Below are 25,703 nucleotides of genomic sequence, written 5' to 3'. Positions count from 1 at the left end.
GTTAACTGTGCTACATTTTCATCATGAATAAATAGGTGGTCCATTTGGTCAACCTATTCTTTTTCTCTTCCATGTTTTCACCCCTTTTCTTTTCTATTTTTTTTCTTGTTTTCTCCTGGTCCACAGGCTTTGAAGGGCATGCTGATCTCTCTTCAGGCAGAACTTGACATTCAAAGGTACTTGATGAAAATTGAATCGTCTCAGCGAGTTAGTACCCTACCTGTTCTTTTTCTGCATTGAGTTGCACCCTCATCCTGCACCTCTTTTCCTCACCTGCAAGTGGCCTTCTAATCAGTGTCGGTGACTAAACCAGATGCCTGCCCTTTTTGCTGTTTACCCCAATCCCTGATTCAAAACTATCAGCGCCAACTGCTTGCAGCATTCTGAAATATGTGCATTTCTAAAAAGTATGAGAGTCAATATTAAAATGAACACTAATTGCATGCTTGCTTTGAAATATTTAATTTGCTCTCCACAGATTGGATTGTGGAATCAGCAGTAATGCAACAGCAAGCTGGAGATCTTTGAATACTTGTTTGAAAAGCGAGCATCTCTATGCAGAGATCCCGTCCTTGCCAGCTTGCTCAGGCAGAATGCTCATGGCAGTAAAACAGAAGCCTGCATCATTCAGACAATCCCAAAACTCTGTCACCCTGCTTTGCCCAGTTCCAATGTATTCCATGTTGGGTCCAGATCATTTTACTTATAGACATTTTAATAATGATCACAATGCAAATAAACACATTTCTATGGAACTTATATGCACCAGGCACTGTTCTAAGTGCCTTACAGGCATTAACTTCTCACAGCAACCCTGTGGGGTAGGTATACTATGATCCCCATTTTACAGATGAGGTGACTGAGGCCCAGAGAAGTTAAGTAACTTGCCCAAGGTCACACAGCTAAGTAATGGCTGTGCTTAGGAAACGTTCACCCATCTGGCTTTTGTACAAAGGTGATCTCTTTCCCTTTGGTCTGTCATCAGTGACCATGCTTATCTCCTTACCTTCCCCTTCTTAATAATCAGTCTCAGTGATCTCTTTTTAGTGTAGCAAGCTGAATCTAGACAGTTCCTACCCAAGCAAATAAACATAAAAGTTCAAGTTTAGATACTAAAGAGAATTGTCGTATCCCGTAACATCCCAATTCTGATGGGCATTTATCCTTAATTTCTTTCCATGAAAATGTGAGTCATTTTCACATTCCTATAATTCATGCAAAGTAGAGGCATCTTTATGATTTCCTTGCACACGTACTCTATGCTAAATAAAAATGCAGAAAGGGAGAAGAAGGGCATAGTGAACTCTTCCCTGTGACTTCACACCCTGCCGTTAACCATTCTTCCTACTTTCAGGATATAGATTTAACATAGCCCAGTGGGATTTTCCCATCATAAGTAGTACAGAGTTTGGGATCCCCTCCCGCTTTTCTTTTTTAATTCTGCTTGAAACAAATCAATCTTTAGGACTGATTCCTTTTCTTTTCTTTTCTTTTTTTTCATATCAGCAAATAATTGAAAATCTGAGCATTTTCTTGAAGTGCATTTTTTGGCATTTATAAGCAAGTTAAATTATAATGCTGTTTTTTGGAGATGGAATAGGATGAAGGTTAAGGTTGGAAATTGAAGATGTTTTTCTTCCCCTTTAGTAAATGAGTAACTCTCAGATCCTGTGCACATGTCAAGTTTTGTTTTGAAATTGGATGTAACTATTTACCTATCTCACAAGACCAAGAAAGGCATGGTGGATCCATTAGACGGTTGTTTGTACACTTCTCCTCTCACAAGGGGTCCCACAGGCCGTGGGACTTCCTGAGTACAGTAGGGAGCTGAGCCACCTAGAATCACTCTGCTGAGAGTAATACCAGCTTACTACCTAAGGATAGCTAAATGCTTGGCGTCTTTTATGATTTACCAATTGCTGTCCCATGCAATGTTTTTCCAGTTACTCCTTACTTTGTCAATTAGGTATTCTGATTATTTTATGAAAGAGAGAACTGAGGTTCAGAAAGGTTTCATACAGCATTGCATCATGAGTTCATGGCAGGATGGGAGTCTGCCTTTCATAAAATAACCTGATAAAAACAGTAAGTCCTTTTATGATAAATTTTGTCCTCTGTCTAGCTCTTCAAACACTGATATTCTTTCCTATAGCAGGACTGGAAGTTCAGAATCTTTGGCGCAGAAAGCTAGTTAGAACTTTCACAAGGTGTTTGTTTTTTTTCATTTCAAAATCATTCCAGTGAAATTGGGCAGGTGGTGGTGGTGATTGTTTTGGGCTGTGGGGATGGGAAATAGGTTTGAAATTAACAGGGAACTCTGTTCCCAGGATGTATGGGGAGGATCTAAGGCTCTGTCCATAAGCTCTGAGCCTTGGTCACCCCAGGAACCCATAAGAGTCCCTCTGGTCCAGCTCCCTGTGGCCTTCTCCAGTGTGGGGTGGTGAGGACATCGTAAGATCTCCCGTGGCACAGCCCAGACTCTCACTGAGGGTGAGGGTCTTTGCTATCAAGGAAAGCCTCTTTAGTTTGGCAGCAATGCAATTAAGCTTTAGGGGCAGCATCCTGTGGCTTGGGATCCCACATCCTCTCCATAAAGCGCTGAAGCCTAGGTTGCAGAGGTGAGCTTAAGAATGGCTTTTGTTAAGGAGGACTTCTAAGGTATGTAGTTAGCACCATGTTGTGCTGGTTGTATTTTACTCGAAATTTCAAAGGCTACAAGCAGGTTCTTTTCCTTTTATCAGTGTAATAACAGCAATCCCCACACAGACACCTTTTATCCTATAGCCTTTTAAAGTGAATTCCTGACTCTCTGAATTACAAAAGCATCTGCAGCCTTGCTCAGAACTCAGCCAACGAGGACTTCGGGAGCCAGAGCCTGTCCAACTTTTTGCTTATTTATAAGGCATTACTTTTCTTGTTTCAGAGAGAAAGGAGAGAAAGAATAAGTTAACTGCTTTATTCAAGGCAACTTGCAATAAAAAGCATCTACTCTAAGGTAGATACACTGAAAATCAAAAGGCAAAATCTCATAAGAAGAGGAAGCAAATTTTCAAATGTAGGTCCTATGATTAGCTTGGACATTAAACTTAGTTTCAAGCTTCCTGACATACATACATCACATAATTCTCGATATATGACACGGTCATACTAATCCTTCAGGAAGCAAAATCATTTTCTTTATTTTAAATTCTAAAGGAAACATCATTCATGCCTTTATAAAAGATATGTTGGTCAGCATAGTAGGCAGGACTAACAGGTAAACAGCAGTATTCTTCATCTGGCTTTTGTTTTCTTAGACACAGGATCTCCCTGTGTTACCCGGGCTGGAGTACAGTGCCATGATCATAGCTCACTGCAGCCTCGAACTGCCAGGTTCAAGGGATCCTCCCACTACAGGTGTACGCCACCACTCCTGGCTAATGTTCATGTTTGTTTTTTATAGAGATGGGATCTCACTACGTTGTCCAGGCTGGTCTCAAACTCCTGGCCTCATTTACCCTCCTTCCTCAGCCTCTCAAAGTGGGAGTATAGATGTAAGCCACCACACCTAGCCAAGGCTTTTCATTTTGTATTGGCAAAATGAAAAGAGGAACATATCACTAAATAAAAATTGCATGAATGTGTTTCTGAAAGGGGTAAAGATCAGACTTGGAACTTTTGATGATCTAATTTTCTAACTTGGTAGAAGGATGCTAAATGGAGACTATGGCAGAGCTAGGCTTTATTTTCTTTAAATAGCTGTTATCTCATTCTGTCTTTGGGGAGGAGTCAGAGAGCAGCCAATTCGAGGTGGTATTTCAATAGAGTCCATATCATGTTACAGGTAAGCCAGGAGGCAGGCACGTGGCAGGTTGATGTCTAATCCTGGAGTTGAGAAGGCCACTCTGCCTCTGATCTGATAAGAACTCCTGTCTCCTCTGCAAGGCAACAGGTTTAGTAGCTTTTCTAGGCAGAACCAAACCTTTCAAGGGAAAAAAAAGAATACTGTATCATCTACAAACTATGAAGAGGATGAAAGGTAGAAAATATCTGGGGAGATCATAGAAAATTGCTAAAATTACAAATTTACCTGGAATCAAATTTTAAGAGCCTTTAGATTAAATTACTGTAATGGTATCAGAACTACAGATGTGGAAGTCTGTCTCTTTAAAAGATGGAGTGCAATCTGCGTGTCTGAAACTGATTTAATGGCTTTGGTGCTTCTTTCTTAACTGTATCTTTTTGTAGATTTGGAAGTTCTTGCGATTCTGGATTCTTGCCAAATATTGCATGGCATGAAAATGAAAATGTATTTCCCTTCCCACGTTTTCCCTGTGCATTTGTGTTCTGATTTTGGGGGCCATCTCTAAGGACAAATTCTTAAACCTAGAATCCAATCATACAGAATACACAAGAGAAGAACAATCTATGGGACTGTGGGATCCATGTCATGCTTGCTACCTCAGGGACAGGATCAGTTGTCCCCTAAGCCTCAGCATTTTGCATTATACCCATGTAAAAAACTTGCACACTAAAATAATCTAAATTTAAAACAAAAGGTGAAATTATTAAGAAAAGAAAGTATGCTGTTCGTAACGCTACCATCAAAAGAAACCTAGCGCTGATATTTGGCTACATTGTGTTCATTTACTAAATTATGCCCAAAAACTCCTTTAAAACACCTTTATTATGAATGTAGTAGCGGTCTAGAGTACACATACATTGTAATTTGTTAACCAGCTTTCCAAATTGTTTCTTGATTTATTTATTCTATTAAAGATGTAATATGTACAGATTTGCTTCCTGACACTCCAGTACAAGAACTAAACTACCACTTTTCTTAATTTTCCCAAATCAAACTAATCTATCCAGCAATTATTGAGAAATTCATTCTCATCATATTAAGAGGAAGCATCGTCCCCTCACTTGGAGTCATAAGGAAATCATGGGGAGCTTGTCCAGTCCAATGAAACCAGGCCAAGGCCTCTGAGTCTCCTGGGACTCATAGAGACTTGCCTTCCATGCAGCCTGTTTGCAGCCAGGTTTATGGGGAGCTTTGCCAAGTATCCTAAGTGTGAGCAGCTGGTTTCAGCCACTCTAAGCATGTCACACATCCATCCTCCCAGTTGTGGGTTACTTCTTGCAAATCGAATACAGGTCTTCCCAATTTCAAGAGCACCAGCACCACCACTGACAGCAAAACTGCCACCCTCTTCTTGGTTCTGGGAAGTCGTCCACTCCCCTCTTCCTACCCAGTTGGAAACTTCCTCCTTTCCCCTTCTGGAGGCAAGTCCAGATTCCTTTTCCAAATACCTTTACCTTTTAACACCAATTTAGGGAGAGAGTCTTCAGAGTGGCCTCTGTAGTATGGAGATACCATTAACAACCCTTCCCTGTGGGAGGACCTTAGAACCAAAGGCTTGACAGTTTCCCAGGAGGTGATGGCTAGGAGCAGAAGTTTCATAAATTGTTTGTTTGTTTCTGACAACCGCATGGACAAGGTAAATTAATGATGCCTCAGGAGATGAATCTGACACACATAATACACTATGGAGAGTTCTTGCATAGTGTGGTGCTTCTTTAAACAATAAGGAAGCATCCTTTTCTGCACAGAGGTGTCCTTGTCATTTATTTGTTTGCAGCTGTAGGAGGGTAGGGGGCTTTGCAGGGTGACAGTGGGTTGGTAAAGGGGTCCTGCCTGGCTCATTTTGCTCTACACAGTGGATGCCTCGGTGCAGGGATGACTGTGGCTGGCTCTAGATGAGCCGCCCATGGGCAGTGGGTACTGGGCATCACTGCCCTTTCATCTTTCCATCTGATAATGAAGTAATACACACACAGAAGGAAAATGTTGAAACAAAAGGTGCACTTGTACTTTGCCCAGCTGCTGAATCATCTGATTTCCATCCAGAACAAATGCCATTCTGTTTTCACAGGTGAAAATCATGAATGATGTCTGGGTACGCTTTGGATGGAAAAGGGAGAAAAGTGTTGAAATATTAGCCTTAAAGAAACAGGATATAAACTGAGTGTATCAGGAATAATTCATCAAAATAAATCCTAGAAAAAATGCTTCCCCTTTGTCCAAGTCAGGGAAGAGAAATATTAATTTGCAGAGCTCAACTTAAAGTAGGAGAGACATGAGAATCTCAGATATGCACAGTTGGAAGTTGGCATTAAAACGGGGTTAGTGAATATCGATCTATTTATTGTAAGGACCAGAAGTTCCTGGTTACTAGTAAGCCTGGCACGAATCCACAGACTGCTCATATGCAGTATCCAGGTGTCCACTAAACACTCGATTTTGTGTGTGTATATATTGTACTGTACATTAACAGCAGGACCCTCTACTGCCTGCACCCAAGGTTTCTGTTAAAAACAAAAGCAGCTAATTTATTCTCCTCTGCCACCATTTCTCTGAGTCTTTAATGCCAGGCCCACCCCAAAATTGCAAGATCACAATAAAACTAACTACAGTGCTCTTCTCCCTTTGTGTTGCACTTCTCACATCCACTTGTCGTATTTTAGAATCATGGGTGTCTCAGTCTATTCCCCAGAGTGATCATCATTGCAAGAACGGTACTGGGGAGATATTGACTCAGATTTTGCTTTTCTGTCCATAAGCCACAGAAGCTGTGGGAAGTTTTCAAGAAGCCATGCATAGCCAAGGCCTGCTATTATTTTTTTAAATTTTATATTCTTCTATTATTTTTTAGAGACAGAAGTCTTATTCTTTCTTTCAAACTGATGTCCACTGGTGTCATCATAGCTCACTACAGCCTCAGCCTCCTGTGCTCAAGCCATCCTCCTGCCTCAGCCTCCCCAGTAGCTGGAACTAGAGGTGTGCACCATCACGCCTGGCTATTTTTTTTTTTTTTGTAAAGATAGAGTCTCACTATGTTGCCCATGCTGGTCTTGAACTCCTAGGCTCAAGCAATCCACCTTCCTAGGCCTCCCAAAGTGCTGGGATTACAGTTGCGAGCCACTGCACCTGATCCCAGGGCTCGCTGTTCTAAATATACACCTGGCTGTTGGTCACAGGACTCCCCAGAGAACGGCGGGTGGCCGCTTGAAGGAAGAGGACGTCAGCTGAGGCTGCCACTGGGGATGGGTTTATGTAAGGATGGGAGGTAAGGTGGAAGCCAGGTGTACCTGATGGAGCTCCCCGTCTTCCTTCCCACCCTTAGTCCCCAACTCAGCATGGACAGTAAAGACTGGAAACTAGAAAGGGGCCAGAGAATGGGAAAAGGGTGACTGCACTGTGGCTTGTAGAAAGGACTATGTAAGGAAACTTAGAAGTGTTGAACTTCCATAGTGACAGTTTGTTAATTTTCCTTTGGAATACTGTGGAACAGGAATGGTAGAGATAACCTAAACTCCATGGATGATTTATTCGTTAACTTAATGTTTTGTTCCTTGAATTTTTAATAAGAGTACCTAGCAATTAGAATGTTCTCTTCAACTGAAATCAGAATTTTGACTAAGTTTGAGTTGAAAGTTTCACAAGCGAAAGAAATGGGGCTAAAGTGTCTGAATGTCACGATTAAATTAAGTTCGTCATTTAATGAGTGCTAGGAATGAGTCATTCCAAGTACATTTGCATGTGGAAAACTTCATTGTATTTTCAGATTCCCTGTGGCAAATCGGGCATTAATTAGGATGAAGGAAAACTTCATCAAGGCGATGTTGATTTTTTCCTTTCACAATAGAACGTAATCTGAAGCAAAGTGAATACCTTGGCTAACCAGACACCCCAGTGTTCCTGGCAATTAACATATTATGTAAAGCTACATTTGCAGGTTCATTTTCTGAACCTCGAATTTCAATTTAGGGTTTAAGGGGCCTGAAAATGGGAATGAAAAATACATCATCAATGCCGCTAACTCTAACTGCCTTTTCTCTTTGGTGTTATCTCCAAATCCAATAGCATTGCAAGGGCTGCGAATAAATCTGATCCCCCTCACAAAACAGTGCACTTGGTGAACATTTCAGCAAATATTTATTCATGATGTTAAAATGAAATCATGGCTGGTTTTTAAAAATTAATGCTGTTCAACTATGTTGCACACACTTAAGGACGTAAATGCAGAAAACTAGATCTTAGCACTACCTAGCTACGTATTTCTATGGAGCAGATGCTATAGGATAAATAATTTGGAGGAAATCTCAGTAAACTTTTTTTTTCCTAGGTGACATGATCTTTTCTTCTTGTGTGATCTGTACTTAGAGTTAAAAAGTTTTGGTCCCGCAAGGGATCTGAGACACCAGCTAGCTCAACCTCTGGCTTCACAGATGAGAGAGCTGTGATTCAGGGAAGTTACACATTGACCGGTTTTTGGCAGAAACTGAACTAGAACTAGCATTCCCAGACTCCTGGTTAAATAAATATTTAGGTGGGGTGCAGTGGCTCACACCTATAATCCTAGCACTTTGGGAGGCTAAGGTGAAAGGATCGCTTAAGCTTAGGAGTTTGAGAGCAGCCTGGGCAACATAGTGAGACCTTGTCTACAAAAAATTTTAAAAATTAGCTGGGCATGATGGCACACACTTGTAGTCTCATCTACTCAGGAGGCTGAGGTGGAAGGATCGCTTGAGCCTAGGAGATCAAGGCTGCAGTGAGCCATGATCTCACCACTGCACTCCAACCTGGGCAACAGAGACCCTGTCTAAGACTGACTGACTGAATGAATGACCAACCAAACAATCTTACCACCGGTGTCAACTCTGGAATGGCCACACGTAATCTCAGCCCTATTCATTTGGTAGAATTTCAGGGCAAGTTACTTAGTCTCTTTTCTCAGTGGTAGTCAGTAGTATGAGGTTACAGGGAAGGTTAAATAAGATTACCACATGACAGTTACCTGGTTCAGAGCAGCAGGTTATATGCTATGTTGGGTCCTTTATTTCTTCCCTTATCCTTTCATTAGGAAGAGAATATTTCTAGAGTCAATCACAGATGCAGAAGAGAGAGAGCTTCATTGAGCTGGTTACACCAGCATGTGTCTTGGTGATAGAGAGTCCACTTTGAAGAAGAGAAGAATAGAAAGGACCAGTGGAATTCAGGTAGCTTGATTATACAGACCACCCCCTTCCTGAATGACCCCAAAGGGCTTACCATTTGGGTTTTCAGGTTTGGGGTTGCCTAATGATTTGGGGAAATCTTTACAAGGTTGTGATGGAAACAGAGGGATATTGGTGTCACGGATCTCCATGGAGTAAGGAGGAAAATCCAAAGTCTTATGGGCCTTTGAGTCCTGCTCAGGTGGCTCAGAGAGCATTCCCACCATCTCCTGCTTCCTCCTCAGTTAGGGGTAGCTCTCCACTCAGCAGCTTAGGTTAGCAGCTTCAAACACCAAGCTGTAGGCTGTGCATGACTGAGAAGAGTTTTCACCGGAGGCAAAATGAGAACAATAACTCCAACGTAAATACTTTTTCATTAGATCAAACCTGAAATTCCGTGAGTATACTGCTTCCCTTTTTTTTGATATTAAAGTATCTTTCTTACGGTAAAAAAAATCATACCACAGAGAATAAGATTTATTGAATGCCTCTTACTTTGCAACATAAAATCAACATCTCTGTATTGTAACCCCTCATAAATTTGGGGGAATTTTTTTTATAAATATTAATCTATAAAATAATGGGAACTATTATCATGGAAATAAGCTCCAGAGAGTTTAGCTTTCTCCATGGTTCTTACTAATATGAATATGAGAGCATCATAGCAGCTTAGCCAGGAGGAACCATTAGAATTGGTGTTGGTCAGTTATGGTTTGCTTGCAAGGCACAGAGTTATCCAAAACTAATGCAAGAATAAAGTTGAATTAATCGAAGAAATTCATTGGAAGGGGCCCACAGTGTACTGGAAACAGAAAGTGGGAAGTTCAGGAGACCCAGATGGCTGCTATTTTATCCTTCATGGTCTCCCATTGAAGATCAGGGAGGTCGCACGTTTTTTTTTCTTTCTTTCTTTCCTTTTTTTTTTTTTTTTTTTTTTTGAGGCTGAGTTTCGCTCTTGTTGCCCAGGTTGGAGTGCAATGGCACGATCTCGGCTCACCGCAACCTCCATCTCTTGGGTACAAGTGATTCTCCTGCCTCAGCCTCCCAAGTAGCTGGGATTACAGGCCACCACACCCGGCTAATTTTGTATTTCTAGTAGAGATGGGGTTTCTCCACATTGGTCAGGCTGGTCTCGAACTCCCAACCTCAGGTGATCTGCCTGCCTCTGCCTCCCAAAGTGCTGGGATTACAGGCGTGAGCCACTGTACTTTGGGAGACTGAGGCAGGCAGATTACCTGAGGTGAGCCACTGCACCCAGCCCACATCTCTGTTTTTTTAATACAGATCTACTTTATTTGTTTTCTCTGCATTTTTTTCTGTTTCACTTTCCCTGCCCATTTTAGCCACAGCTTCAAGTTGAAAATTAAGTTGTTTCAAGTCCTCCAGGGACATTGACTAATAGATCCTCTGTCCCAGATCTAAATTTACAGGGGAGAGAATTATTGGGCCAGCTAAGATCAGGTGACTACTTCTTGATTCAATCAGGAAAGACATTTCCAGGGGCAAGAATTTGATTGATCCAGCTAAGATCAGGTGACTACTGCTTAGTCCAATCAGGAAAGACCAGGCTTGGAGTGGGTGGCCCTACACTTTATTGCTCAGTTCAGAGCAACCCTTGCACCTCCCTCACCTACACTCTTCCTCCTCCCCCGATGCCCCTTTAAACTCAGCAGTTACTGTCCCAAACCCCTTCTGCACTCAGGATGATGTGCCTCTTCCTTCTTCCTGTTCATCTGTTGCATATATCTTATCTTTTGCCCCCTCATATAGACCGTATATGCTTGATGAGCTCAACAACTTTTATCCCTGGTGCACTTTTACCCCTGGTGCCTTGCACTGTGCTGAGTACAGAAATCCTGTTCCAAAATGCTATTTTGACTTTGGTTTTTTTTTTTTCGATATATCAGATCACAGGGTATTTGGCACAAATGTCAGCAATTTCCATTGTCTTTTGTCTGAACTAAATGATGTATCAGCAGCAAGCTGGCATCAGAGGGGAGACTACTGCGTGTGAGGAGATTGCTAATATGCAGCGATCGTTTGCAGTGAGAACGTGAATAACAAAAAAAAAAGTTTACATTTGGAACTAAATAGCTATGTATAGGAAGCGGGGGGCATATAGCCCTGCATCTCTGATTTTTCTACTTATCTACCACCACGATGACCCTGAACAAGAAATAGAGATTTGATTTTGATTTTCTTCAAGGATTATTGCCTTCTGCAATGGAAAATGACAACTCATCAAATGTATCGTTTCTGCCATGAGCTACAAAGATGACCAAACAGCAGAGGTTGTAAATGTAGCCGTGTTGCTTAAAGTAATATTATTTCTTGGCCAGACTTGCTAAACTGAATATATCTTCTTTTTAAAAAAGAAAAAAAAGAAAGAAAGAAAAGAGAGAGAGAGAGTCAGGGATGAGGACATCATACCTTGATAGTCTGTTTAGCACAGTAAGGAGGAAGATCCTTCACTGAGGACCACATGAATTTGTCTAAATCTGGGTGAACTGGGCAGTGATTTAGGCATAATTTTTCTGGTCAAATACTTGTAATGTATATCAAAGCCAGATCCCCATAACAGAAGCAGACTTTGTAAAAAAATAAATCTGGGAATACGCCACTCTGGAGACTTGCACAGAAAAACTAACCAAAGGAGACAATTTGGCTGTTCTGGTCATGATATTGGTGTGTGAGCTGAGCTGAGTTTCCTGTGGAATACCCAGTAATCTGCTTGAAGACACATCCCTTAAGAAACACAGGGTGGAAGGTACTGACCTAATTCCTGTTTTCCTCTGTGGGAAGGTCCTGAGAGGCATATAGGAAGGTGTGATTGTCTAGGTAATGCAGCAGTGCTGTTGAGAGGGGTCGTCTTTTGCTTTTAGCAAGAAGCTGCTCTTCCAATCCTCAAAGGGTACTGCTAGAGTATCAGGCATACTTCGGGCATCCCTGAAAGAAATCTATAGCCAAACCTGGAGGCAGGACTGGCTACAGAATTGTCAGAGTACCTTGTTCAAAAATCATTAAGAAGGCCGGGTGCAGCGGTTCACACTTTGTAATCCTAGGACTTTGGGAGGCCGAGGTGGGTGGATCACTTGAAGTCAGGAGTTTGAGACCAGCCTGGTCAACATGGTGAAACCCCATCTCTACTAAAAATATAAAAATTAGCCGGGAGTGGTGGCAGGTGCCTGTAATCCGAGCTACTCAGGAGGCTGAGGCAGAATTGCCTGAACTCGGGAGGCAGAGGTTGCAGTGAGCCTAGAGCACATCACTGCACTCCAGCCTGGGTGACAGAGGCAGACTCCATCTCAAACATAATAATAATTAAGAATTCAGGACAGCCACAGCAGAGCATGAAACCAAGCACAACCCCTTTCAAGCGTGATACACTGCATGACTGCACAGGTCATACCCCAGGAAGCTGGACTTACCTTGAGAGATGAGTGCCTTGGTGCTTAACTTCAGAATGCATCTGCAGCCTTAGGAAGATTTAAAGGAAATTAAGCAATGCAAACAAACCAAAAAAACTCAGCTCTTGGGATATAGAGAATGCCTGTATCCCATGCCAGCCTTTTAGCACCTGAGACATCAGAGTAATTGATTACTCATCTGCCTGATTGATTCAGGTCTGTTTGCCTCCCAGAAGGTGCCTGGAATTGTGACATGCAAGTCAGGGGTGGAGGATGCGAAGGTTGAGATAATGCATTCATTCGGCCTAATCTCCTAGTTCTACTGCTCTCTTTCTCTGCCCTTCCACACGTATAATCTTCAATCTCCACACAGCCTGAGCGATCTTCTAAACCATGTATCGCATCCTGCCTCCATTACCCTCCCCTGTCCCTGTGTCTCATTACCTTAGAATCAAATTGAGAATTCCCACTACGACTCCAAGACCGTGTGCGATCTGGTCTCTGCCTGAACAGGCTTCCAGTGCATACCACTTCGTTCCACCCAGAGGACTTTGCACAGGCTGTTCCCTGCACCTGGAATGTCTTTCTTTCTCTTCATACCTACCCGCTGGGTTACCCTGCCCCCAAACCCCCAGGTTTTCTTTTCCTTGAGATCAAAGTTTATGTACTTTTGACTCTCCACACGTATATACCCTCTTCACCTCTGATCTAGGTTGCATGCTCTTATTGCACCTCTAATTTGTCTTTCATGTCCATTCCCCTTCTAGATTGTAAGCACCATGAAGGCAGGAGCTGTGTCTGTTTTGTACATCATTCTATTCCCTGTGCCTAGTGTAGTGCCTGGAAGACAGCAGGTGCTCAATAGGTGTTTGGCAAAAGATAAATGGATGACACACAGTTCGTAGTTTACACTTAATTATAAACTATCTTTTAAATTTAATAATTTATTCACACAGATGTAATCAATACATTTTGTTTAATATGTATCTTTTGTATGTATTCTTTTTCTTTACAACATTTTGTAATTTCTTGGACTTCATTAATTTCACCAATTAGTCTAGAAACTTTGACATCAGCCAACATATTTTCTGCTTTTCTGAATCTCCCACAGTGTTCAACCTGTTCAAGGAATATTACCGACTAATAGATTTTGGGCATTTTACACATTCAATCCCTGCCATTACAGGATACACAGCTAAGAGAGAAATTCAATTATATGTTTTGTGTAGATTTAAGTTGTTATAGATACTTTCTGCTGATTGGCAAGGTAAGTCATAACAAAAGTTAGACATAATCTTACTTATGGGATTTCTGCCTCAAATAAAAATTCAATTGTGATATAAATATCTCCTTTGTAGCCAGGCCGGGTGGCTCAGGCCTGTAATCCCAGCACTTTGGAAGGCAGAGGCAGGCAGATCACCTGAGGTTAGGAGTTCAAGACCAGCCTGGCCAAGGTGGTGAAACCCCATCTCTACTAAAAAAATGAAAGTTAGCTTGGCGTGGTGGCACGCAACTATAATCCCAGCTACTTGGGAGGCTGAGGCAGGAGAATCACTTGAACCTGGGAGGCAGAGGTTGCAGTGAGTCAAATCACAACACTGCATTCCAGCCTGGAGGACAGAGTAAGACCCTGTCTTAATTAATTAATTAAATAGGAAAACTTAAGGACAATACTGTTTTTGCGGGGAAATTTTCACAACCGATGCTTTAACCCACAGGGTCTTTTCCCCCAGCCATGTTATTTTTCTAGATTAACAGAGGACATTGGACATATTTTAACACAATTAATAATAGTCTATTTTCCTACTTTCTTTAAAATGTCTTTTGCAGACAAGGAGCCCCAAACTGTCTCACAGTCCTCAACCACCCAGTCTGGGTGACCCGGTCGAGCATTTATCAGAGACATCTGCTGATTCTTTGGAAGCCATGTCTGAGGGGGACACTCCGACCCCTTTTTCCAGGGGCAGCCGGACTCGCGCCAGCCTTCCCGTGGTGAGGTCAACCAACCAGACGAAAGAACGATCTCTGGGTAAGCTTTAGAAAGCAGTTTCTGATGCCCCTTTCTTACTGAATGTGTCTCTTGTTATACTTCTGAGCCTACACCCTTGATTTCAACATGAATTTGCTCTTGATTTGCAAATACCCTAGTTCTGGGAAACTTCATTGGTTTAATATCAAGCATTGAGGATTTGCCTGCTGGGTAATCAGGTCAAGTGCAAGCTGGCTTTGAGGCTGGGCACATTCAGAAGTGGTTGGGATTAGCAATTCAAGACAAGAGGCTGGTAGTATTTTGCCTATATTCGTTATGCTATACAGCAGGAGTCTCCAGTCCCCAGGCTATGGACCTGTACCAGTCGGTGGCCTGTTAGGAACTGGACTGCACAGCAGGAGGTGAGCGGAGGGTGAGTGAGCATTTCCGCCTAAACTCTGCCTCCTGTCAGATCAGCTGTGGCATCAGCTTCTCAGAGGAGCTGAACTCTATCATGAACTGCACGTGTGATGGATCTAGGTCGCATGCTCCTTGTGAGAATCTAACTAATGCCTGATAATTCGAGAAGGAACAGTTTCATCCTGAAACCATCCCTCTACCTGCCATCTGTGGAAAAATTGTCTTTCGCAAAACCGGTCCCTGGTACCAAAAAAGTTGGGGACCACTGCTCTATAGGAGATAGCAAAGAACTGGCTGCAGAATGATCCTCTTCTCACCTTGCAAACCTCCTCTCCAATCCCAGAAGCCAGGGCAGCTGGCATTTCTACCCAGTGATGTGGGTTTCCACCAGCCCCGCTCCACCTGTCTGGCAGTCCAGTGGAGTAGATTAAGTGGCCCCAGGACAAAAAGGGACAATGTGGCCAGCACCTCCATAACTGTTCATAAGAACCACAAACCCGAGGCTGTTCCCACTGCCGCATCGAAGGATAGAGGGGCTTGGCGTGTGGAGTGCACGGCTTTTCTGAAAGGCAGAAGGATTCTTTTTATATTTTTTCCATGTATCATTCCCCTTTTTTGTACTGAAATTTCACTTTCTATCTTGCTTTACTTTTTTAATTTCTTTTTTTGGCCCTTTAATGAAATGGACAAGTCATGAAGATTTAGACCTCTGTGTCAACTGGGCAGATATTGCTTATGCTTCACTGCCATGTTAAGGTTCTGATTTGAGTACTTGTGTTTGTAGACAGATGGGCTTGGGGCTAAGAGGGGACAGGAAAAGGGTCAACATGCAAAAGCCTTCAGAGTCTGGCACGTGCAAAAGACAGCTGAACTCTGCCATGTAAAACTGAGCAAATGCCTTGTTGGAAGAAGAAAGAAGATAGCTGTGAGAGAAGGGACCCTGATTTTATTTCGTTTGCTACAGATGATGACCCAAGCAGACTGGATTCAGACATTGTCCTAGCTGTCCTCAACAAAAACCACAACTTCGTTATTATTTGTATTATCAATATTAATAGCTAACATTAAATTTTGTGTACTTGACCTTAGGTTAGTAATCTAGAATCTTCATTTTATAAATGAGAGAAGACCACAGACAATGTGCTTTTTGTTGATGTGTGTGTTTGCTTGTTTGAGCTCACACAGTTAATTAAATGGCAGCAGTGGGAAGTCCAGGGCTCCACTTCCCATGGACACGCAGGGAAGGGACACACCAAGGAGCATTGTGGGCCAAGGTAGCGTCAAGATGGCACAGCCTTCCACACCATCACCAGGATGGAGCTTTCTATCTGGATTCAAGAAATTTGTGGTTTCTTTTCTTTTTGAGACAGAGTTTTGCTCTGTCACCCAGGCTGGAGTGCATTGGCGTGATCATGACTTACTACAGCCTCGACTTCCCAGGTTCTAGGGATCCTCCCACCTCAGCCTTCCAAGTAGATGGGATTACAGGCATGCACCCCAATGCCTAGCTAATTTTTTATTTTTTGTAGAGTTGGGGTCTCACTATGTTGCCCAGACTGGTCTGGAACTCTTGGACTCAAGTAATCCTCCCACCTTGACCTCACAAAATGCTGGGATTATAGGCATGAGCCAGCACGCTTGGCCTGAAACTTGTGTTTTCTTAACTCCACTCGCACTGAGTCAGGAGCCAGACAAGGAGTGGGATTTCTCCTTTGTGCTTTGGAGGAAATGAGTGAAGCTCGGGTCTCTGTAAAGATAACCTCTGCCCTGCAAACCAAAACAAAGATAAGAATAAATGCCTATCCACCTTTCCCCATACCTGGGGATCTTTGATTCTGTTGGATAATGGATCTTTTGTCGTAAAGGCAGGAATTTCCTTTGCAGCCAAGAAGTTGGCAGTGCAGGTTGAGACTTGCTGGGTTCCGGAACCAAGCCTTGGGGCAGAGAGGCTGCAGGAACTGGGGCCGGCTTGCCCAAAGAATGGCTGAGGGTGGCGGTGTTTTCGCACGGGGATGGCCGTCTTCTGCAAATCGCCCCGTTTTACTCGGCATCCTTTGCTGTAGAGTGCCCGTGTGCTGTCACAGCAGGCTGAGAAATGCATCTCACCTGTTTATTCTGCCCTCCCTGTGAGGGGCTTTTGGGCCTGTAATTTTTCACTACTCCTGGATAGAAACAAAGGAACATGGTAAGAGGAGAGGAGAGAAATGAGAAGTTTCTTGCCAAAGCGAAGGGAAGCTCTGGTTCCAGAAAATGAGGCTGGCACTGGGCCAGCTGGGCTGATGTTGCCCTTGACCGCCTCTTTGTGGCCGATTGGGGAATGTCCCTCCAGCCGCACCTGGCCCTGATGGCGTAATCCAGTTGAGCCTGGATGGGAAATAAAGAGGAAAATGTGAGTCACAGCAAGTGCAAATACAGTCTCCCTCCCAGGGGCCTTGCTCAGCGTTAGTCTTTGGGAAACTCCCGCCTGCCTGGCCTTATTTAACACACAGACGCACAGGCTCCTGGGATAAACAGTGTTCCCCAGACAGCCCCGGCCATGTGCAGGGGTGTCTCCCAGCACCTGGGTGGCCCAGAAGCACAGCTGCAACTCCATGGGGCCTCAGAGATGCAGACCGTGTACTTTGAGCTGTGACCCCCTAAAAACTTGCTGTTGATGCCATCTGGAAGCCCCGGGTGTCTTTTGGGATCTGTACATTGTCACTGTATCTCAGTCCACAGAGTTTTAAGTTCTCCCATGAAGCCCTGTTGATCTTGCCTTTATTTAAAATGTTGATGGTTTGTTCATCATGGGTTTTTTTAAATCATTTTATTTTTTAAGAGCAAGTTTTTAGGTTTGTAACAAGATTGAGCAGAAAGTACAGACGTTTCGCACACACCTTGGCCTCCACGCACGCACAGCCTCCCCCATGATCAGCATCTCCCACCGGAGTGGTACATGTGTTACGGTCAATGAAATGAGACCGACACATTGATATCACCCAGAGTCCGTAGTTTACACTGGGGTTCACCCTTGGTGTTGTACATTCTATGGATTTGGACGAAGGTCAGGATGTGTAGCCACCATTATGGTATTATACAGAATGTTTCACTTGCCCTAAAAATCCTCTGTGCTCTGCCTATTCATCTCTTCCTCCTGGCTAATCACTCACCAGCCACTCGTCTTTTCCCTGTCTCCATAGTTTTGCCTTTTACAGAATGTCTTATAGTTGGAATCCCACAGCGTGTAGCCTTTTCAGATTGACTTCTTTCACTTAATAATTTGCATTTACATTTTCTCCGTATCTTTTTATGGTTGGGTAGCTCATTTCTTTTTCACATCTCAATAATCGGAGGGTTTTGTTGTTGTTGTTTTATTGCATTGTGTTGTATTGTGTTTTGAGACAGGGTCTTCTTCTGTCACCCAGGCTGGAGCGCAGTGGTGCAGTCCCAACTCACTACAGCCTCAATTTCAAGCATAGGTGATTCTCCCACCTCAGCTTCCTGAATAGCTGGGACTGCAGACATGCACCGCCATGCCTGGCTAATTTTTTGTACCTATGGGGTTTGGTCTTATGCCCAGGTTAGTCTCGAACTCCTGGGCTTAAGCAGTCTGCCCACCTCAGCCTCCCAAAGTGCTGGAATTACAGGTGTGAGCTACCACGCCCAGCCTGAATAATATTCTGTAGTCCAGATATACTACAGCTTATTTGTCTATTCACCTTCTGAAGGATATTGTAGTTGCTTCCAAGTCTTGGCAATTATAAATAATGCTCTATAAACATTCACATGCAGGTATTTGTGTGAACATACCTTGCAACTCCTCTGGGTAGATACCAAGGAACATGATTGCTGGATTACGTGGGAAGTCTCTGTTTGTTTTGTCAGGGGTTATTGCATTAATTTTGATTTTTTTAAATTATTGCACAAAAACTTTATCATGATCACTGAGCTTTTGGGAGACCCTCAAATTTTGCACTGAAAGTATGTGTCTTGCTGACCCCACCCCAGTGCCAGCCCCTCATGTCACCCCAGGAGTGTCAGATACTGTTACTGCCAGCCCCCAGCCACAGAGCCTGGAGTAAGGAGAGTGAGGAAAGCCCAGCTCCCCCGGCCTGCACTCTACATGGTGCCACCATTTGTCACTGGAGTCCTTCCCCAGCTCAGGCAGCACAGAAAGGGGAGGACTGGGCACCTTGAGGGTGGAGCCAGGACAAGATGGAATCCTCACACCACTCCGGCTCCTGCGGCGAGAGGAAACCTTCCCTCACTTCAGGCTGCCTGTGCCTGGAGATAAACCTGCCTGCCTCTTAGTTTCTCCACTCGAATGATTCCTCATTTCTATTGTTTCAGTGTATTTGGAAACTGGGAGAAATGCAGGAAGGCTGAGCATGGTGCATTTCACAGATGCAGTTAGCAGACGTGCAAGAGAGAGAATGGGGAACAGTAGCTGTGTTTTGGACCATCTTATACATCATTGGTGTCTGTGTGATGGTCTCCTTGGGTGCTGTGCTGGATGCAAGGCGTCTACTTCTCATTCGGGAGAAGCATTTTGACTTCAGGCAGAGCCAATGACAGCAACACACAAATCGCTTCTGAGGCTGAGAGCCTAGGGATTTACAAAGCGGAAAGGTAAAGAAAGAAATTGATGGATTCAGCAGCGCTGACTTATCCCATCACCAGATTCCAACAGCCTATGTGTCTAAATCTTTACTGCCCCGGAGTGGTGGTTTCCCTGGCCTTTCCTCTCATCCAGAGCCCCGCTGCAATTCTTTTCAGCGGAATTGATGCCCCTTCTCCTTTATTCTTTCTTCAGTGAAAATGGAGAAGACCAGGAGAAAGGAAGCCTAAAAAATAAAGTGAAAACCGCCTTCCAGTAGAATTTGGTTGTAGAAATAATTTCCATGAAAAATTGTCCTGCTGATATTGGGTCTGGAGTCTTAATGATGGAGTAGTTTCTTTTTAATCATGGTGCTGTCTTAGAAATGATCTGGCATGTGACCACGGACGGGGGCTGGTGTCTGGCCGCTGCGTAGTCAGCCTTCGGGGAAAGGGTAGCCACAAGACGTTCCCAGTCTTCTGTGAGCCCTCAGGAATTTGAAAATAAAACTCATGTGAAAACAGGAACAACAGCAGCAGCTTCTTGATGCAGACAGATTCCTTTGTTGACCATATTCTGAATGCACAGCTTTAGAAAAGAGACCTCACTGACCAGCCCAGCAGCCAGCGGTGTTCCCATTTCCTTAACAAACTGCCTCTTAAACACTCAGACTTAAAAAGCGAAAACAACCTTACGTGGCATAGGAGGATTTTAGACTGGTTAGGGGGAAGTTCCCCCGGGGGCGAATTATTGAGTATCAATGTGGCTGTTCTTTTATTTCAACTTGATTAACTTAGATGCTTATCATTCATTCCTTTAAGGAAAAGAAGGCTCATAATTGCCAGAATCTTCCATCCTGTGTACATGCGAGGCTGAGTAGGAGGTCAGGGCAAAGGAATTAAGAAATTGTCTATTTCTAAAGATGAAAACAAAGAGGAGGCAGCGACTGTAAGACTAATGTGAGACTGTCTGAATGTGAACAGTTATTTCTTCAATATTCAAAAATAAATCGATTTTATTTATTTATTTAAAGACAGGGTCTTGCTCTGTTGCCCAGGCTGGAGTACAGTGGCACAAACATAGTTCACTGTAGCCTTGAATTCCCTGACTCAAGCGATCCTCCCACCTTATCCTCCTGAGTAGCTGGGACTACAGGTCCACGTCACCATGCCCAGATAATCTTTCTATTTTTAATTTATTTTAGAAATGAGGGTCTCACTGTGTTGTCCAGGCTGCTCTCAAATTCCTGGCCTCCAGTGATCCTCTCACACTGGTCTCCTAAAATGCTGGGATGACAAGCCTGGGCCACTGCACCTGGCCCAAAAGATAAATAAATTTTAAACAAATGAAAAGAAATACTGCTCTGTAGAGTAAGTGAAACATTTATGAAATGTGTTTTCCGAAGACCTTGTAGTGACTGAAAGGTAATACTATAAAAACAAAACTGCGGAAGAGAGTTTCATAGCAGGTCAATAGGTTCGTGGTCAGGTCCTTAGGCTGCTAGCATAGAAAATGCCAGAGCATTCTCTCTAGCATCAGAACCAGCGCCCTGGCCTCAGTCGCTGGCAGTGGGTGGATAGGGCATCTGGCTGGAATCACCTATACCAGTCTCTTCCTAGGGCAGCTTCTGCTACTGCTGAGGCTGGAGAGCAGCATCTTTCTGGAATATCCCACGTGCTGGGTTCTGGAAGGTGAGAAGCAAGGCAGTTGTGAGGCTTGGGTTTGTTGTTGTTGCTGTTTTTCAGCATCGTTTGCTAAGGTCTTAGGGCTCGATCAGGTTGAGCCTGCTGGGGCAGGCATCCGTCTCTCTAGCACTGAAATGCAGGTGAGGCCCAACTCCACAGCAGCGCTGGCAGCTTCCAGTTGAGGCAGCATGGCTTTGGAATCACACCTGACCAGAGTTTAAAGAAGCTTCCTCTTTAGCAAAGCAGGGCTGTAGTCACCCAGTTTTACTGTGAAGATTCAGCCCAGTGATTCTGCAAGACATTTAATAAATCCATTTTTTTAACTGGCTGAACCCGTTCAGTTCTCTGCAACTGACCTCTGACTGCACAGGGGCCTAACTTACTACATTTGTAGATATTGTCATGCTGCCTGTTCCGTGTGTTTCAGGAAATAGGACAAGTGCTGGCGGGTATAGGTTGATGACTTCTAGAGGCTTAGCAGTGAGCTGGAAGTGTGGTCTTCAAACTATGTTCTAGAGAACATTGAGGTTCTATATTATAAATATTGCAATTTCATGTAAGATTTTATTTGAAAAGTGAGCTGATATTAAACTGTTAAAAAAAATACAATAAAATAAAACCCATACACATAATAAAGATTAAATAGACCAGTAGTATGGAAAAAAAAAGACAGGAGGGAGGGAAGGAGGGAGGGAAAGAAGGAAGGAAGGAGGGAGGGAGGGAAGGAGGGAGGGAAAGAAGGAAGGAAGGAGGGAGGGAGGGAAGGAGGGAGGGAAAGAAGGAAGGAGGGAGGGAGGGAAGGAGGGAGGGAAAGAAGGAAGGAAGGAGGGAGGGAGGGAAGGAGGGAGGGAAAGAAGGAAGGAAGGAGGGAGGGAGGGAAGGAGGGAGGGAAAGAAGGAAGGAAGGAGGGAGGGAGGGAAGGAGGGAGGGAAAGAAGGAAGGAAGGAGGGAGGGAGGGAAGGAGGGAGGGAAAGAAGGAAGGAAGGGAGGGAGGGAAGGAGGGAGGGAAAGAAGGAAGGGAGGGAGGGAGGGAGGGTTATGGGGAAATTTCAAAGGAAAAAAGAGAGGGAGAAAGGAAAGGAAGGAAGGAAGGAGGGAGAGAGGGAGAGAAGGAGCAAAGGAGGGAGAAGGTAAAAGGAGGAAAGGGAAGGAAAGAGAAGGGAAAAGAAGGGACGGGGGAAGGAAGGGAGGAAAGAAGGAAGGAAGGAAAGAAGGGGGAGGGGAGGAAGGAGGGAAGGAAGGAAGAAGGGAGGGAGGGAGGAAGGGTGATGAGGAAATGTCCTTTACACTCAGCAGCAGTCTTTACAGTACCTTAATTTGCCAAAACATTATCTCTTAGTTTTCTCACACTTAAAGTAATGAATGTCCTGAGAGGTAATTTTTTAAAAACCGAATCAGTCTTTAAATAAAACATGGATTTGGGGCTGAGAATTAACCACCATAAGGAATGTGTCAAAAATGTCCTCAGTGTAGTGAAACGTGCTTTTGTGATACAAGCATCTTCCTTATTTGTCCTTTATCGACTAGGATTTTCATATACGAGGTTTGCTGAAAAAAAGCAGCATTTGTCCAAGTTTACTCACTTGGCTCCCAATTCACCCATAAGAAAGAATGTTCTTGTAAAAGATCATGTGGATTCGTGATGCAATTTGTGCTTACTTTAAAAAACAAAGTTAGATAGCTTTAGGAATGTTTTGAGATTAAAATTCCTGGGTTGAAACTCTAGATTTCTCAAACTTTGAAGTAATTTAGTTAATATGGACCTGAGAGATTCTATGTCCTTTACCAAAAAAATAAAAATAAAAATAAAAATCTTCTAGGATTATCTTGCAGATGGGGCATGGGTAGGGAAAGCATGGACTAAGTGACAAGAAGATACGCTGAATGCCAAGGGTATGAACCCTCAGTGAAGATACGCTGAATGCCAAGGGTATGAACCCTCAGTGAAGATACGCTGAATGCCAAGGGCATGAACCCTCAGTGAAGATACGCTGGATGCCGAGGGTACGAACCCTCAGTGAAGCACCATTATTTACAGGGTCTTTCGGTGATCAGGTACTATGAGGAGATAACCTTAGCAGTGAGAGGGGTCTTAGAGAAGATTTAGGTACTTACTGGTTTTTTTTTTTTTTTTTTTTTTTTTTTTTTGAGACAGAGTTTCACTCTTGTCACTCAAGCTGGACTGCAGTGGTGCCATCTCGACTCACTGCAACCTCCGCCTCCAGGATTCAAGCGATTCTTGTGCCTCAGCCTCCCAAGTAGCTGGGATTACAGGCGCTCACCACCATGCCCGGCTAATTTCTGTATTTTTAGTAGAGATGAGGTTTCACCATGTTCACCAGGCTGGTCTCAAGCTCCTGACCTTGGGTGATCCACCCACCCTGACCTCCCAGCTGGATTACAGGCATGAGCCATTGCGCCCGGCCTGGGTTCTCCTGTGTCTGTTTCTTCCTTTGCAGTCAGGCTGTTGCTAAACCTGAAGTATAGGTTACCTTTTTATAAAGTTAACCTAAGACTTTTCAATGCTGGAGATGGAGCTATAGGGCTAAGTAACTGGAAAGGTAACATTTCCAAAACCATTTCAGAAAATCAATCTTCGCATAAGTTAGAGTCAATTATTCCATTCTCTCTCTGCTATAACTCTGATATCCCATCCTAACCCAGACACCTAGCTAACCTTTCTTTCCTAATGTAAAAAATATTCTAATTCAAAAAAGAACCCTCCATCAAGTTTCAAAGACAACAAAGAAGAAAGTAGGCAAGTTTTGTCTATTATTTGTAGCTTTCTAAATCCAAATTAGATTTGATCTGGCTTTATCGAAACCAATAAAAACATTAAAGAACCATTAAAATAAGAATTAAAACAAGTAGCAGTTGGGTACAATATGTGTTCCAGAAAAATTAAGATAAAGGTAATTGCTATAATTCCAGTTAATATTAGAAAATAAGGCAAAAGAAGAAATGCAAGGAGTTAAGTGGATTGCATTATTTAAAACAAGGCTTATACCAGTTCATTAGAAAAAAAAGGGTTTAAGGCATTAGCATCCAACAACTCTTATATCTTAATGTTCTTGGCATCTGATTATCTAGTAAGCAGGTCTATTTCACAGTTGTTTTCTGAAGTGTTTTTCATATGGCTACATCTTTACCATAAAACTTCAAAATCCAACAACAGACTAGGAAGTCCTGCAGTAAGAAGGCCATAACTTGGAATCTATAGATTTCCAGGGATCTAATTTGCAAAAGGTGATACAGTCTTGATAATTAGCCCTCAGGTGGTTGGTCCTTGGCTATCAGTTGTCTTAGCAGAGTGGGTAACTTCAGCTGAAGAGGAATATTTGAGGGCAGGTCATTGTTGAAAACTTGAATGGCAAAAGAGAGCTGGAAAAGTCATTTCTCCCACAGTGACAAAATTCCACCATTTTTAATATGTTCCAATAATACCAGCTACTACTCCACGCTTCCCCTGGGAATGAGACTGGGAGTTTATGGATTCAGACGCTGTACTTTTAGATGTTCTGCAATGCTTTGGTTGAAACAAGAGATGAGACATTAGGAAATGTTGCCTGAACTATGTATGAGGGAAAAGATTTTGTTTCTCAGTCTCTTTTGTTTTCCTTTGCCGTGAAAACTCTGTCTAAAATCTGTTTATCACGCCTTGCTGTTTCGGTAAATGCAAAATTTATTACACATATATTTTTTTTAATTAAAAGTTTCTGGATGAGTTAATTTGTTTTTTAAAAGCTAATTTTCCAATATGATCCTTTAGGGTTTTTTTTTAACTCGATACGAGTTCCCCCACATTTTTAGCACCAGCTTTTAAATACAGTCTATGAAAGGTTAGAAATAAAATTAAGGTGCAAGCCAGTTTTATGGCACACACCCAAGTAGAACTTCATCCTTGGTGTTCTCATCCTAGCAGTGGCCTCCAGAAGGCTGCCTGCTGATGTCCAAAAACTGAGATTTGGGGCAGTTTCTCATATTTCCAGCTCAGTAGAGGAACACGGGAAGGCACACGTTCTTCATGGCTGGAGGGTAGATTATGTCTTCTTAGGCGAAGCAGTTGGTGAAAGGTCCTGGTCTGTTGCCATCCGGATTTTGCAAGTTAGCTCTGTGGTATGGATTTGAGACTATGCAGGCCCCTGTCTGGAGATGAGGTTCTGTCTGGAGCAGGGAGGAGCCGGACTTTCCATCCAGGAAAGCTGCCTTCGAGCATGACAGCAGGCGAGAGCCCCTAGGCACTTGGTTTCTTGTGAGTTTGAGCCACTCTCTTAGGGGCTGTTATGGGAGTAATTGTGCCTACCCTCTCCCAGATTCATGTGTTGAAGTCCTAACTCCTCATACTTCCGCATGTGACTATTTGGAGGTGGGATCTTTAGAAAGCTTGTTATGTTAAAATGAGGTCATAAGGGTAGGTCTTCATCTGATATGACTGGTGTTTGTACAAGAACAAATTTGGATATAGATGTATATAGAGAGAAGACCATGTGAAGATGTGAGAAAAAGAGCGCTATCTACAAGCCAGGGAGAGAGGCTTCAGAGGGAACCCACACAGCTGACACCTAGATCAAAATCGGTCTCTGCTGTTTAAGCCCCTAGCACAGCCC

The 25,703-nt window shown here is 43.3% G+C and overlaps 1 protein-coding gene across 6 annotated transcripts in view; it reads left to right on the top strand.

Annotated features, from left to right (window-relative positions):
• Positions 1–25,703, top strand: part of KIAA1217 (KIAA1217 ortholog) — an 807,714-nt gene that overhangs the window by 630,641 nt on the left and 151,370 nt on the right. For 5 of the 6 annotated variants that reach the window (XM_064368600.1, XM_012450132.3, XM_012450136.2 and 2 more), the window contains one exon: positions 14,277–14,475. In XM_064368600.1, coding sequence (XP_064224670.1) covers positions 14,277–14,475 — 199 coding nt within the window. Of the gene's footprint in view, positions 1–126; positions 208–14,276; positions 14,476–25,703 lie in introns of all 6 variants that reach the window. The other variant, XM_064368599.1, reaches the window with a different exon arrangement.

Source organism: Aotus nancymaae, unplaced genomic scaffold (assembly GCF_030222135.1).
Source record: "Aotus nancymaae isolate 86718 unplaced genomic scaffold, 86718_ANA_hifiasm-v0.15.2.pri h1tg000077l, whole genome shotgun sequence".
NCBI lineage: Eukaryota > Metazoa > Chordata > Mammalia > Primates > Aotidae > Aotus > Aotus nancymaae.
The sequence above is the reverse complement of the archived record's forward strand: the minus strand, read 5'-3'. Positions and strand labels throughout refer to the sequence as shown.